The following is a 14249-nucleotide window of genomic DNA, read 5'->3' on the forward strand; positions in this document are numbered from 1 at the left end:
GAGTTACCTTTAGTAACACATAAAAGTTCTACACTTGGATAGGAAATTGAGACTTTTTGATCAAAGTGACTCAGACTCTCTGGGCAGAGTTAAGATATTTCATCTTTCTGATATAATTTGGTGTAATTAAAGAGTCAATGATTTTATACAAACAAATGTTTTCAGTGAGTTAACAAAACAGTATTTACTCCATGAAGGCAATTGTTTTGATACATTGAAGTTCTCATGTGTCCTTTGGGGAAACATTATCTTTCCTGTTTAGTCTGCAGCTGGACTTAATCTGTCTTTTGTGATGTTGACAGGGGGAGTACATCTTACTCTTGCACTTGGTTCTCAGAGGGTCATAAGATGAACAGTTGAGCTTGGTGTTCCACTCATGACACTCACGTCCTCTGTTTGACAATTGCTCTCCTCAACGCTCCCTTCACATCTTGGTTCCTCAGGCTATAGATCAAGGGGTTCAGCATGGGTGTGATCACGGTGTAGAACACGGCAATGATTTTTCCCCCAGTCCTGGAGGACTTCGACTGGGGTCTCATATACATGAAGATGGCAGTACCATAGAATAAGGCCACCACGGTCAGATGAGAGGCACAGGTGGACAGGGCCTTGTACCTCCCGGAGGCTGAGCGCATTCTGAGAACTGACAGAAGGATGCGGGCATAGGAGACAACAATGAGCAGGAAAGGGATGAAGACGATGATGATACTGAAGACAAAAACGACGAGCTCGGTGAGCGAGGTGTCCGTGCAAGCCAGCCTCAGGACGGACGGGACCTCGCAGAAAAAGTGATTCAGGACATTGGGCCCACAGTAGGGCAGGCTCAAGGTGAGGACATTGATCACCATGGAACTCAGGAAGCTACTGGCCCAAGAAATGGCTGCCAGTTGGATGCAGATGTTCTGGTCCATAATGACAGTATAATGAAGAGGATGGCAAATGGCTACGTACCTGTCATAAGCCATGACGCCAAGGAGGACGCACTCAATCATTCCAAAAGAGAGAGAGAAGTACATCTGAGTGGCACAGCTGGAGAAAGGGATGGTCCTCTTTCTGCCCACCATGTTGGACAGCATTTGAGGGACATTGGTAGAGGTGTAGCAAATGTCTAGAAAGGACAGATTAGTGAGGAAGAAGTACATGGGGGTGTGGAGACGAGGTTCTATCTGAATAACGGTGATGATGATAATATTCCCAGCCACTGTTAATAAGTAGAAGAATAAGAATATAACAAAAAGAATGAGCCGTGTCTGTGGCTCAGACGAAAGCCCCAGGAACACGAATTCAGTCACAGTGAAGTTTGTTTTCATTTTATCCATTTTCATTCCACCTTCCTTTCGGAGAATCACACACTTAGCTGAAAACAAAATCAAGTGTCCCATATGTCAGAGCTGTGAATACTAAAGACTGAAGAAATGAAGGAGACATCTTGGTCAGGAATTGTCTCCTGAGTGTCTGAGTTTTGTTATAAATGGAAAGTGTTTCTTCATCTTTTGGAGGCAATATTCTGGTGAGATAAGAATATCAAGTTCAATTATCAACAGAAGCAAGCCTGCAATTTTTGTCTTTTCCAAAAAAGAATTTTCTTTGGCCTGTTCATAATCATTCCAAGCCCTACTTCATCTTTGAAGCCTTACTCAGACCTCACCTCAAAAAGATCTGATTCAGCCAGGCATGGTGGTGCATGCCTGTAATCCCCATACTTGACAGGCTTGGACTGGATGATTGCAGGTTCAATGATAGCTTTGGCAATTTTAGCAAGGTTCTCAGCAGCTCAGTGAGATTCCATTTCCATATTAAAAAATAAAATAAATCGGGAGGTGTAGCTCATAAGTAGAATATCCCTTTGTTCAATCCTCAGCACTACAAAAAAAAAATCTGATTCTGGTTTTGTTCTTCACCTAACAATAGAAAATGAAGTATTCAAGGAAACAGAAATGAAAACCATTGCATGGTGGGCCAACTCACTAATAATAAGTAAAAACAAGGCAGAGGCCTGCACTAGCTCAGTGTCACCCAGAGGCACCTGCTTGTGTATAGGCACCCTGATATCCAGAAGAACAATGACCACATCAGCAGAAATAGAAAAGAGACACACTGTGGGCATACTCCCGCAGTTTCGCCACATCCATGCTTCATGATATGGAAAGGTTTGATTTGCAGAAAAAATGGATGGAACTCAAGAATCTAAGGCTAAGTGAGATCAGCCAGTCTCAGAAAGTCAACGGTTGTATGAGTTCTTTTATAAGTGAAAGGTAGAAAGAAGATAGAAAACAAAAGAAACTTTAAATAATGCAGAGAGTAGTGGAAGGGAATTGGAGGAGGGAGTTAGAGAGGGGAAGAAGGAGGATTGAAGAAGAAAATGGTTCAAATAATATTAAGGTAATATGTCACTATTTCATTACCAATTTCACTAACACTTGTGGGAAGGGAGAAGGGGTGAGCAGAGTGGAACGTGGAGGGAAATACACCATGAGCTGTGTGTATATGTCTTGCCACATTGAACCTCACTCTGATGTACAATGCACTATTATTGCAGTGCACTAATAAAATAATTTCAAAATGTACAAGTTTACTTTCACTTGCATAATGCTGAACAAATCAGATTAATTTTCCCCATAATTTAAGGACATCAAATATCTTGAGACAACAAATTCATGATCTTCTCTCTAACCAAAATAAGAGATTTCTAAAGATCTTTCTAGGAATAAAAATAAAATGAGAATAAGACATTTAATTTTGTGAATATTTTAAAAAATAAATGAAATAATGTGTTCAAAAATTTAAGACAATGTCTATATATAAGAAGCAATCCAGAAATAGCATCTGATGCTATCTGAAATTTGAGAAAGTAGTCATTTCAGAAAAATAATTCTAATAAAAAGGGGTGCAGACAAGTTAAAATTATTAGTTCTATATACTGAGAGCTCATTAACACCCTCTCTATTTGTATTTGTTCTGAGTTTATACACAGCATTAGTATGTTTGGTCAAATATTTTCTAGTCCACTTAGAAAATATGGGAAAAAAAGACTATGTCCCATCTTTCTAAGTTGCAAGCACTGAAAGTTAAGCAGTCACAAAGGCAAGAAGTAGCTGTCAGTCTTCATCCATCCATTTGTTCATTTATTTTTCTTTCTTTTAATTTTTTCCGTCTTTTAAAGTTATGTTTCCAATATTATCATATGTACCAGATGCTGGGTGCACTCTATTAAACACAGAAGACTTTCTGAATGCTCTCACAGAGCTCACCATCCATGGAAGCTTGCAAGGAAAGAAATAAACTGGTTCCTGAGCCCGTGGGGCATCTTGCTCAAGGAGACTCCTAAGAAACAAGTAGCGACAGGTCAGAAAACGAACACATCATGCAGACTCTTTATTTCAAATAATATTGGCCCATAGTATATTTTAGAGGTTTCAAATAATTTGCATTATATCAGAGTTTTTGAAAAATTCTATGAATTGATAAATTATCTAATTTATGAAATCCAGAGATAAAGGATAGACCTGGAAGGAGAAGAGAGAAGTCAAGTCATAGTCTTGTTTTCATCAAAAACAGCAGGTGAAGTCATGTATGGTGGTGCACAACAGTAATCCCAGTACTTGTGAAGCTGAAACAAAAAAATCACAAGTTCGAGGCCAGCTTCAGCACCATAGCAAGACTCTCAGCAACCTAGTAAGACCCTCTTTCAAAACAAAAGATTTAAAAAAGGAGGGAGGTATAGTTCAGAGGTAGAATGCACCTTAGTTCAATTTCCAGTAACAAAAAATAGGAAAAGGAAAGGAGAAAGAGAAGGAAAGAGGAAAGTAGGGAGAGAGAAATGAAGAAAAGAAAGAAGGAAGGGCAGCAGGAAGGAGAGTGGCAAAAAGAAACCGCAGAGATCTCATCTATGCCCCCCACCCAAGAAATTCTGCTGCTAATAATGAATGTCTGCTTTCAAGGAGTGACAAGGAGCAGGGAATTATAGCGCATGTCTATATTCCTTATATTTGGGAGGCTTAGACAGGAGAATCACAGGTTCAAAGCCAGCCTCAGCAACTAGTGACCCTCCACAAATTAGTGAGACCCTGTTTCAAAATAAAGTAGGGCTTGGGAATTAGCTCAGAAGTAAAATGTCCCTGGTTCAATCCTCAGAAACACACACACACACATCATCATCATCATCATCATCATCATCATCATCATCATCATGACAATATCAACCAGCATTAGTCTCTGTATTTACAGCATGTGCCATACAATCAAGAGACCACATGACTATTGTCTGTCACCAAAGTGTATCACATGCCTGGCTCCACCACTTGCAGCATAGAAGCCCTGCACAATTCACACCACCATACTGTACCTCATTTTTATCATCTGTAGAATGGACCCAAAGTAGCATCGACCCATAGAGTTGATGGAGGAGCTGAGTGAAATGATGCATGTGAAATTTGTGAAGTTAATATGTGAAGTGGAATAATTAATTAACATGTACACTAGCACTTATAACACACATGTATATAGTTCATATAGTTACTCATTTTGATAATATTTTTTTTTTGTTTTGGGTATTGAATCTATGGGCATTCTACCTCTGAGCTACACCCTAATTCTATTTATTTATTTATTTATTTGTTTGTTTGTTTGTTTACTTATGGTACTGTGGATTGAATCTAAATGCATTCTGTCTCTGAGCTACACTCTCGGCCATACTTTATTTTATTTTTTGTTATCTTGAAATAGAGTCTCACTAAGTTGCAGATGGACTTAGTAAGTTGCTGAGGCTGGCTGCAAACCTGTGATCCTCCTGTATCAGCCTCTCAAAAACTGGGATTACAGGCATGCCCTACTAAACCCAACTGTATAATCAGTATATAGTAAAAAGAACACATCTCAAATTATACTCTTGGTTCTATAGGCATGGGTTTACAAGAACAATTGTGCAAATATAATAGAACCTCTATGTTTGGGGCCAACTTTCAAGCACTGTCTATGCTTTCAACATTCAGAAAATATTTTTCTGACTGCACAGTTGCTTCCAAGAGCATCTTTAGTCTGTTTGTGGTTCCAACTGCTGAAAGTCACCTAGAGCTCATGCAACTGTGCATTTTTTAAGGATTTAAATTTGTTCCATCCCTTTCATAATACACAGCTTCATTTCCTTTATAAGGAAGAATAATAAGACATTTTGTGAAATAAAATTAATACACTGTCGTGCAAATTTACCAAGTTAAACATAGATTTCCAAGAAACCTGAACAACTTGTAATTACCTGCAGATACTATCATGCATCTATATCAAATGTGCAATCACCATGGAAACTGTACACCTTCAATTTATCTCACAAGGCTAAGGCTACTGTTGACAAATTCCTCTTCCATCTTGTCTGCCTGGAAGATGCCTACTAACTCTTTATAAACCAGGTACCCATGGCATCCTTTTTGAGACTGTCCCAAATTTCATTCACTCACACAACAGGTGAATTTGGAAATCTCTTCTGCCAAACTATTTCCATTATTTAAATATACGTGTGTGTGTGTGTGTGTGTGTGTGTGTGTGTGTGTGTGTAAATTAAACCTTATCACTCTTTCTCACCATTTGAATTTGGGTTTCTAAGTACCCTGTCATGTTGTTTGTTCATGATTCTTCAGCCCATAACACCATAGCACGTACTAAACACTATTAAATGCTGCTAAAATTGAAACGAACTCTTCCTATTTCTTAGTATTGTCTTGAGTTTACATGAAGAATAAATTCAGTCTCATGGTAGCCAGGATTTTAGGCAAAGAAAATAGTCAATGAAAGTCATTTACTCCCTCACTATTTCTTTTTCTAAGCAAAATTTCCTAATGCTAAAATCCATCAAATTTTGTTTGTAAAGAAAATAATTGATGTAGCTCTGATTCAAATAGGCATGATATATAATTTATGCCTCACTCTATATCAGATTATTTGGCATCTTAGAGACACAGCACATTAAACATTTTATGTATTACATAACATTGACAGGTCTTTCATTTTATAAATTACAAAAAGCAACCTAAAATATATTTTACACTAAACTGTGAAAGTTTACTTTTCTGTGATCATTTCAGTATTTGCAAAAATAAAAGCTATAACTTTCATCTTTGTAATATAAACCAATTGAGCCTGGTATGTTGGCACATGCCTGTAATCCCAGGATTTTGGGAGACTGAGATGGGTGGATTGCAGATTTGAGAATCCCCTCAGCAAATTATAAAGACCCTCAGTAACTTAGTAAGACTGTGTTTCAATACAAAAAATAAAATAGGGCTGAGGTATAGCTCAGATGTAAAATACCCCTGGGTTCAATCCCCTGCATTAAATAAATAAATAAATATTAAAATAATCCCATTGAATGGAAAACATTAATTTCTCCAATGTAGTTCATACTAAGAGTGACAAAATTATATTGTTTATTTGCCTATATTTACTTGGCTATTTGATAGCATGATATTTTTGTTTTTTGAAATGAATCATTATTCAGCAATAAGGTTGCCAAGCAATATATAGCATAAGAGTTAGAACATAAACCAGAAAAGACAATCAGAATATGAATTCCGACTGTATCACTCCTATGCTGGATCACTCAGACAAGTTTATAGACCTCTCTAAGTCCACATTCCTTCTATGATAATTAAAATCTAGATAACCCTTAATTCATAGGAGTATCTTAATGACTGACTATTTTGCAAAGTGCATCTAGCAGCTATAGCATAATGTCTTAAGTATTGTAAATATAAATTATAGCGAATAGTATTATAAAGACTTCAATTTGTTACAAATTCAGCTATGTTCTAAAGGTGAATGAACTGTAAACCTAACCATGTTAGTACTTGACAAACCTCCATAGAGATATTTAGAGCCCGCTTAAACCCACACACTCTATTGATAAAATTTGTGAAGCCCCTTTAAGGGAAATTGTTGATCAACAACAAAATTTATTATTAAAATAAACTTATAAGCTAAAAGGTTTAAGGACTAATGATAGCAAATATTACATGATGGTATTATTCTAATTAAAGTAAGAATGTTAGAAAGGTTTATCAGTCAATACAGCAGAAACCTTCCCAGTGATTTCATCTGAGTTGGGCAAAATATTCTGGAAAAGGAATCATCAGTTGATAAATTAAAAACACTATGCATAGAGCTTAAAAATCATACTGGAGCTGATAATTTACCACTCAGCCTGAGTTGGTGTCACAAATACTCCTTAATAAATCATTGTGATCTGGTTTAGTTACGGTGTAGAGAAGGAGGAGGCATGGGAGCAAGGACTCTGAGAAGGCCGTTCTCTTAGAGAAAGCCAACCCTAAGTCAGAAAGAATGACCTTCTGGGAAGCACTGTAGTAAGTGTTAGCAATTCGTGAAGTTTGGTGGCAGCAAATGGATCACCTTTTCCCCAGCAAAACTTTAGCTATGAACAGGAGAAAAAAAGAAACTCACAAAAATAGCTGACATTAATTGGTGCCTATGGCGATTCTGTATTACGTAGCTGGCATTTCACTAGCTGTCTTGTATACAGTAAACTTCATCTTCACAGGACCTCTGAAATGTGATTACACCCACTTTAATCATGAAAATGCTGAAGGTAAAAGAGGTTCTGCAACTTTCTCACAGTATTTAGTAGAATCATAACTGGTACTCAAGTCTGATTAATTACAGTATGTTCCTTAGTCAAACAACTGCTGACTTTTTCTATCATTATTATTATGAATATTAATTTTATTTTCCATCTCAATAAGCTAGTTATAATAGAGGCACACAGATAAAGCATACCCTAAAGTCATAAGTAACAGATGGATATAATCTACTTCATACCTGTCCTCGCCACTTATGCATGCAAACCAAAGCAAAGATAAAGCAAGTGTTATCCATGTGCAAAAAATATATATAATTACAAAGAAGTAAAAAGAGATCTTCCCTTATGATAACAACAAACAATATATTGCTAGAATCCAACTCTGTCCTTTTTATATTGAAAATAAAGAAGATGATCATGTAAAATAAAATCTCTAAATCATCTGAGTTTTTTTTTTCCACTTTAGGGCCTCAGGCTGAATTTTAAATTCTAGAGGGACAATGTCCCAGACCAGTAATTAAATTTGAATTATTTGTTCTGAAGAATTTGTGGTTGAGGTGTTTTGTGCTTTCTTCCTTCCAGTCTGCCTCCCCTGGCTATGAATGTTTCTCATAATTTAAATGTGGCGTGCTTTCCAAATGAACAATGTTCATGTTCTGCTTTATTGCTTAACACTTCTAGTTGTGAAAATGGGTACATTTATCACAAAAACCACAAAACCTAAAAAGGAAGCTTCATGGGTCCACACACAGAGTCGACAGAAATTTAGAGGTGGCAATTATCCAGCCAGGCATGGTGTTACATGCCTGTAACCCCAGTACTTAGAAGGCTGAGACAGAAGAATCACATGTTTAATACCAGCCTCAGCAAATTAGTGAGACCCTGCTTCAAAATAAAAAATATAGCTGGGTGTGTACCTCAGACATAGAATGCCACTGTGTTCAACCACATTTACCAAAGAGCAAGATGAGAGAGAGAGAGAGAAATAGGGAGAGGTGATTCTACTGTTTTTTAAATTATTCAAATAGCAATTTTATTTATTTTATTTATTATAAATATTTATTGGTATGCTATCAATTCACATCATAATGTAGATCATATTGACAATGACATACATTTACACAGTACTTGGTGCCCTCCCCCCACTTCCTCTCCCCTAACCAAAAACGAGTGTTCAGGTTGACCTTGCTACATTCACATCTATGCACATATTTAAATGTAGCTCCTCCATAAATCAACCTCAGCCTTCTTCTTCTATCCTTCCTTTTCTAGCTTTGCTGAGGTTTCCCCTTCATTATCTGGTATCCCTAATACTCCCTAGTTTGGGCATATTAGAGAAAACATATGTTCTTTCTCTTTCTGTGCTTGGCTGATCTCACTTAACATAATGTTCTCCAGGGCTTTTCATCTCCGTACAAATGGCATGATTTTTTTCTTCTTTACTGCTGAGTAAAATACCACTGCATGCGTTTCTCAAAATTTTGCAATCCATTCATCTGTTGATGGAGACCTAGTTTGGATCCATATTTTGGCTATTACGAATTGTGCTGCTATGAACATGAGTATGCATATGTTACTGTAGTTCTCTGATTTCAACCCCTTTGGAAAGATACCCAAGAGTGGTATAGCCGTATCATATGGTGGATCTATTCCTAGTTTTTAAGGAATCTCCACACTGATCTCCGTAGCAGCTGAGCTAGTTTGCACTCCCACCAACAGTGTAATAGACTTCCTTTTTCCCCACATCTTCACCAGCATTTGTTGTTATTTTAGATCTTTATGCAACCACTTTGATTGGGGGTAGATGGGTTCTCAGTGTAGTTTTGATTTGCAACTCCCTGATGGATAATGATGTTGAACATTTTTTCATGAATCTATTGACCATTTGGATCTCTTCTTTTGTGAAGTGACTATTCAATTCAGTTGCCCGTTTCTTGATTGAGTTATTTGTTTTGCTAGGTCAGAGTCTTTTGAGCTCTTTGTATATTCTGGATATTAGCCCTCTATCAGAGTGGTGGCTGGTAAAGATCTTCTCCCATTCTATAGGTTTTCTATTTTGGTTTTTGGGTTTCCTTTGATGAGCAGAAACTTTTTAATTTGATGCCATCCCACTTGTTTATTCTTGTATTAATTTTCTGTGGTTTGGAAGTCTTCTTGAGAAAGTTACTATCTGTGCCTATATGTTGAAGTGTTGGGCCTATGCACTCCTCTAATAGCTTCACAGTCTCCAGTTTATTTGCCAAGTCTTTGAAACATCTTGAGTTGATTTCTGTGCATGGTGAGAGGTAAGGATTTCGTTCCATATTTCTACAAATGGATAGCCAGTTCTCCTAGCATCATTTGTTGAAAAGGCTATCTTTTCTCCAGTGTATGAGTTTGGTTCCTTTATCAAAGATCAATTGACTATAAGTGTGTGAATTTGTTTCTGCATCTTCTGTTCCATTGGTCTGTATGCCTGTTGTTTTGCCAGTACCATGCTATTTTACTACTATTGCTTTGTAGTATAATTTGAAGTCAGAGATTGTGATGCCTCCTGCATAGTTGTGTGTGTGTGTGTGTGTGTGGTACCAGGGATAGAAACCAGGGGCATTGAACCTCCAAGCTACATGCTCAGCCCTATTTTTTAGTCTTTTTTATTTTTGAAACAGGGTCTCACTGAGCTGCAAAGGGCCCCGCTAAGTAGCTGAGTCTGTCCATGAACTGTGATCCTCCTGTCTCTGCCTCCCGAATGCTGGGATTACAAGCGTGTGCCACCACAACTGGCATCCTGCATGGTTCATATTACTAAGAATTGCTTTGGCTATTCTGGATCTTTTCTTTTTTCTATATAAAATTCATGACTATACCTAGGATGATATTTTTTCTGTTTGTAACTTATTTCTATTTTTAATTTTATTTTATTGATAAATATATATGGAGTAAGTATGATGTTATACATCATGGTATGATTAAATTAGGCTAGGTAATATATCATTACCTCATTAACTCATCATTTCTTTGTAGCAAGTACATTTAAAATCTGTTTTAGCAATTTTGAATAACCAATACATTATTATTAAGTACAGATACCTTGCTCTGCAATAGATCAATAGAACTTATTTCTCTAATTGATCCCTGTTGCCTTTGACCAACCTGTCTTTTTTCCTTATCCACCCACCCCAACCCACAGCCTCTGGCAATTACCATTCTATATCCTACTCCTGTTATTCCAACTTTATAATCAAATCAACAAATCCATGCTAATTGTTAGCTCAGTGCTTCAGAAGATGGTTAGAAAATTTCACTTTAATGATCATTTTAAGAAAAATAAATTTAAAAAGAAATATTTTCTTTATATTAACTTGTTTTATTTTAATGATTTTACTATAAATGATAGAATAAAGTTTCTACTAAATAATAATATAATTTTAAGAATAATAATTTAGGTCTATTTTTAAAATAAGGTACAATATTTCTTGAATCCAAAAAACTTTAACTTTACTTAACTCTTTTCTCCAAAATTGATCCAACTTCTTTTTCTGTTATATGGTGAAGATTACAAGAACATGAATATAATATCAGAAGAATTTTAGAAAAAGAATTCATCATTGTCAGGTACAAAAAGGAATTCTTTAGTGATAAAAAAAATAAGGAAGGTAACTAATATTTTGCTGAAAAGTGAGGGAAATAAGTACTGGTAAAAAAAAAAAATCAGAATCTCAGAACTACCAGAAATGGTTAAACAGCTACAATGATTTGCTTTATTTTTTAAGTGTAAGCTCATAATTTACATGCATTCATTTGAACAATAGTTATAATTTCTCAGTACAGACTTCAAACTTCTGAGTTTCAATCTTCCCTTATGTAAAAACTAATGTATAAGCCTTTATTACAATGTTACAGAAAACATTGAGTAAAATATATCTAAATATATGTGTGCCCATAACATTGAACTGTAAGTTTCCATATGCAGTCTTCTGCTGAAAGAAAGAAACACTGGGTGGAACACAGTGAAGTGTTTGTTAGTGTCTTAGTCGTCATTCTCACCGATATAATTCAAAGACTTAGTCATACAACTTAGAGAAAGGAAGATTCATTTGCTCATAGTTAGGAGATATGAATGCACTCTAGGTGAAGCAAGGGACCATGCATCTCAGGGTATGATGGGGAAAGGAGTGAGAGAGAGAGAGAGAGAGAGAGAGAGAGAGAGAGAGAGAGAGAGAGAGAGACAGACACCACAGTGGGCTTCATGTTCGCATTATAAAGGCCAGAAGCAAGAGACCAAGTGAGGTGAAGAGAAATTATATATAACCCCCAAGATTGCAGATCCAAGAACTCACCTTCTCCAGCTACTACTAGACGAATACCACCCAGATAAATTCATTGTAATGGTGAGCATAGGATTACAAACAAGCCCTGCTTCCAGCATGAAGCCTAGAGGGGAATTTCATTTCCAAACCATTATATTCTTCTTGGCCTCCTAGACTTCAAGATCACCTCATGATGCAGAATGCATTTAGTCCATCTCCAGTAGTACCTGAAGTCTTAACACTTCCAACATCATTCAATAGTCCCAAAGTTCAAAGATATTTAATGTTAACTCTTCTGAGTACTTGTTAAAGAAAATAAAAATAAAGTTAATGCATCTATTATACAATGGTAAAAAGCAAGCATTTGCATTCCAAAGTGGAGGAATACGGGAGGAAAAAAAGGAATGGGATCACAACAGTATGGAAACAGGATGGCAAACATTTGATGCTGCAGCTCCACTTCTGATATCCAGTGCACATGGTGGTGAGGTGAGCTCTCCAAAGGCCTTTGCAGCCCCACCCCTGTGGCCTGGTTGATTGCAATGGCTGGTGTATTAACTCTTCCAGCCTGACTCCATGGTATGTAGCTTGCAGCTTTTCCTCACATCTGCCCCTTGTTTCTGACATTTCTAAACCTTGCAGTTTTTTTGTTTTTGTTTTTGTTTTTATTGCAATTTTGGCTTCACCCTCACAGCTTCACAAAATTTCCCCATTTGGGCCTGCTTGCAAGGACTCCAACCCTGCCACACATTTCCTGGCTTCAAGAGCCTTCTTTTTAAATCTAGGGGAAGCTTTTATGACACCTTTTTGTTGCAACAAAGCCAGGTTTAGGTGAGCACTGAAATGAACAGCCAACAGAAAAGGTAGTCATGCCCTGTCCAGTCACGGCTGCTGGGGCTTTTTCAATCCCTGCCACTGGGATCACTCCATCTGGTGTGCCTGCTACAGGCCCAAGTCTATCTGGGCCACCCCAGGCCCCAGCTTCATCTGTCACCCGCATCATGGCTGTTGCTGGCCTCACCACTCATGGATACCACTTCCTCCTTCTTTTCATCCATCTTTCTTTCTTCTACAACATCACCTCTCTAGGCCCCAGTTTTATACATGTCTTTCTGGTCAAACAAAACATCTGTAGGTAAAGTCTTTCCGCTTTACCTTCCACTCCCCAAATTCAGCGTACAATTTGCTGAACACAGACATCAATATCTATAATGCAGTTTGGATATTTTGCTGCCTGATATTTCCTTTACCAGTTTATTAATTTGTGTGTCAGCTTTAAATTTGGTTTCACACAAAGTTTCAGGACATGAACAACATGATGATAAGTTATTTGTCAAAGCATAACCCATACAGCCTCTATTGCATTTCCCAAGAGAGCCATCTTTACCCTCCCAATCTCCTCTGCAGTCTTCCCTGTCTGCCTTTCTAGTTACATTTTGGCCCTTCAAATTTCCTCTCACAAAACATTTCCAAAGACTTACAAGCCACATAGTCACACTTAGATATAGCCGTGATGACCACACTTCTCTTGGACCAGTTTTGTTTTAGTCAGTATTCTTACTACTCTCATCTCAAAGACTAAGTAACTTAAAGAATAAAAAGATTTATTTGCCCACTGTTTACCTTGGAGATACTGATGTTCAGTCCATGTGAGTCAGGGGACCACAGAAATCACAAGGTTTTGCTCTCACAGCATAAAGTCCAGAAGCAAAAGAGTAAGCAAGAGGGGAGGAATCATATATGATTGTCAAGACTGCAGCCTCAAGGACCCACCTTCTCCAACTACACCCTACCAGCCAAGGACACCATCTATACAAATCTATTGTAATGGTATTTACAATGAACTAAGATTACAACCAAGCCCCACTTCCAAGACAAGGGCTAAGGAGGCATTCTATTTCCAAACAGTTACAGTCAGTTTTATAGCATTCCACGTGAGCTATTGTTTTCCCTACTGGAGTTTATATGGTGTGACCTCAGGAAGAGCACTGTGGAGGGCTCACTCTCTATGGGAAAGAACATTTTTAGGTTGATATAAGATCTGAAAGTCACATATTATATTGTGAACTTAGAATGTTCTTTCTTTAAACAGCTCTTACACAATTTGCCAGTTTTTTTTTTATTGTTAGTGCAGAAGGTACAAGGTTTGCACAAATATATTCTTTATATTTAACTAAAGCTTAAGGAAGAAATTTGGCAGGGGTAACTACTAAAAATAAATACTTGTAAAATTGAGCAAACTTTTAGCAGTCTAAACTTTCACATAGTTTACTTACCCAATACAGTTTAGTCAGTAAACATGAAAGTCAAACTGTACACAGGAAAACCATAAGGCTACTTATTTTTGCTGTATATGACCTCCACAAAACAATTTT

General features: G+C 37.1%; 1 protein-coding gene across 1 annotated transcript; it reads right to left on the bottom strand.

Moving 5' to 3' along the window:
- Positions 1–383: 383 nt before the first annotated feature.
- Positions 384–1319, bottom strand: LOC308265539 (putative olfactory receptor 2B8; the record flags this gene model as incomplete). The annotated part of the gene is made up of 1 exon (XM_080699336.1): positions 384–1319. The coding sequence occupies one exon, from the start codon at positions 1317–1319 to the stop codon at positions 384–386; it is 936 nt and encodes a 311-aa protein (XP_080555462.1).
- Positions 1320–14249: the final 12930 nt, after the last annotated feature.

This window comes from Muscardinus avellanarius (genome assembly GCF_963383645.1).
Source record: "Muscardinus avellanarius genome assembly, chromosome: 1".
In the NCBI taxonomy this organism is placed as follows: Eukaryota; Metazoa; Chordata; class Mammalia; order Rodentia; family Gliridae; genus Muscardinus; species Muscardinus avellanarius.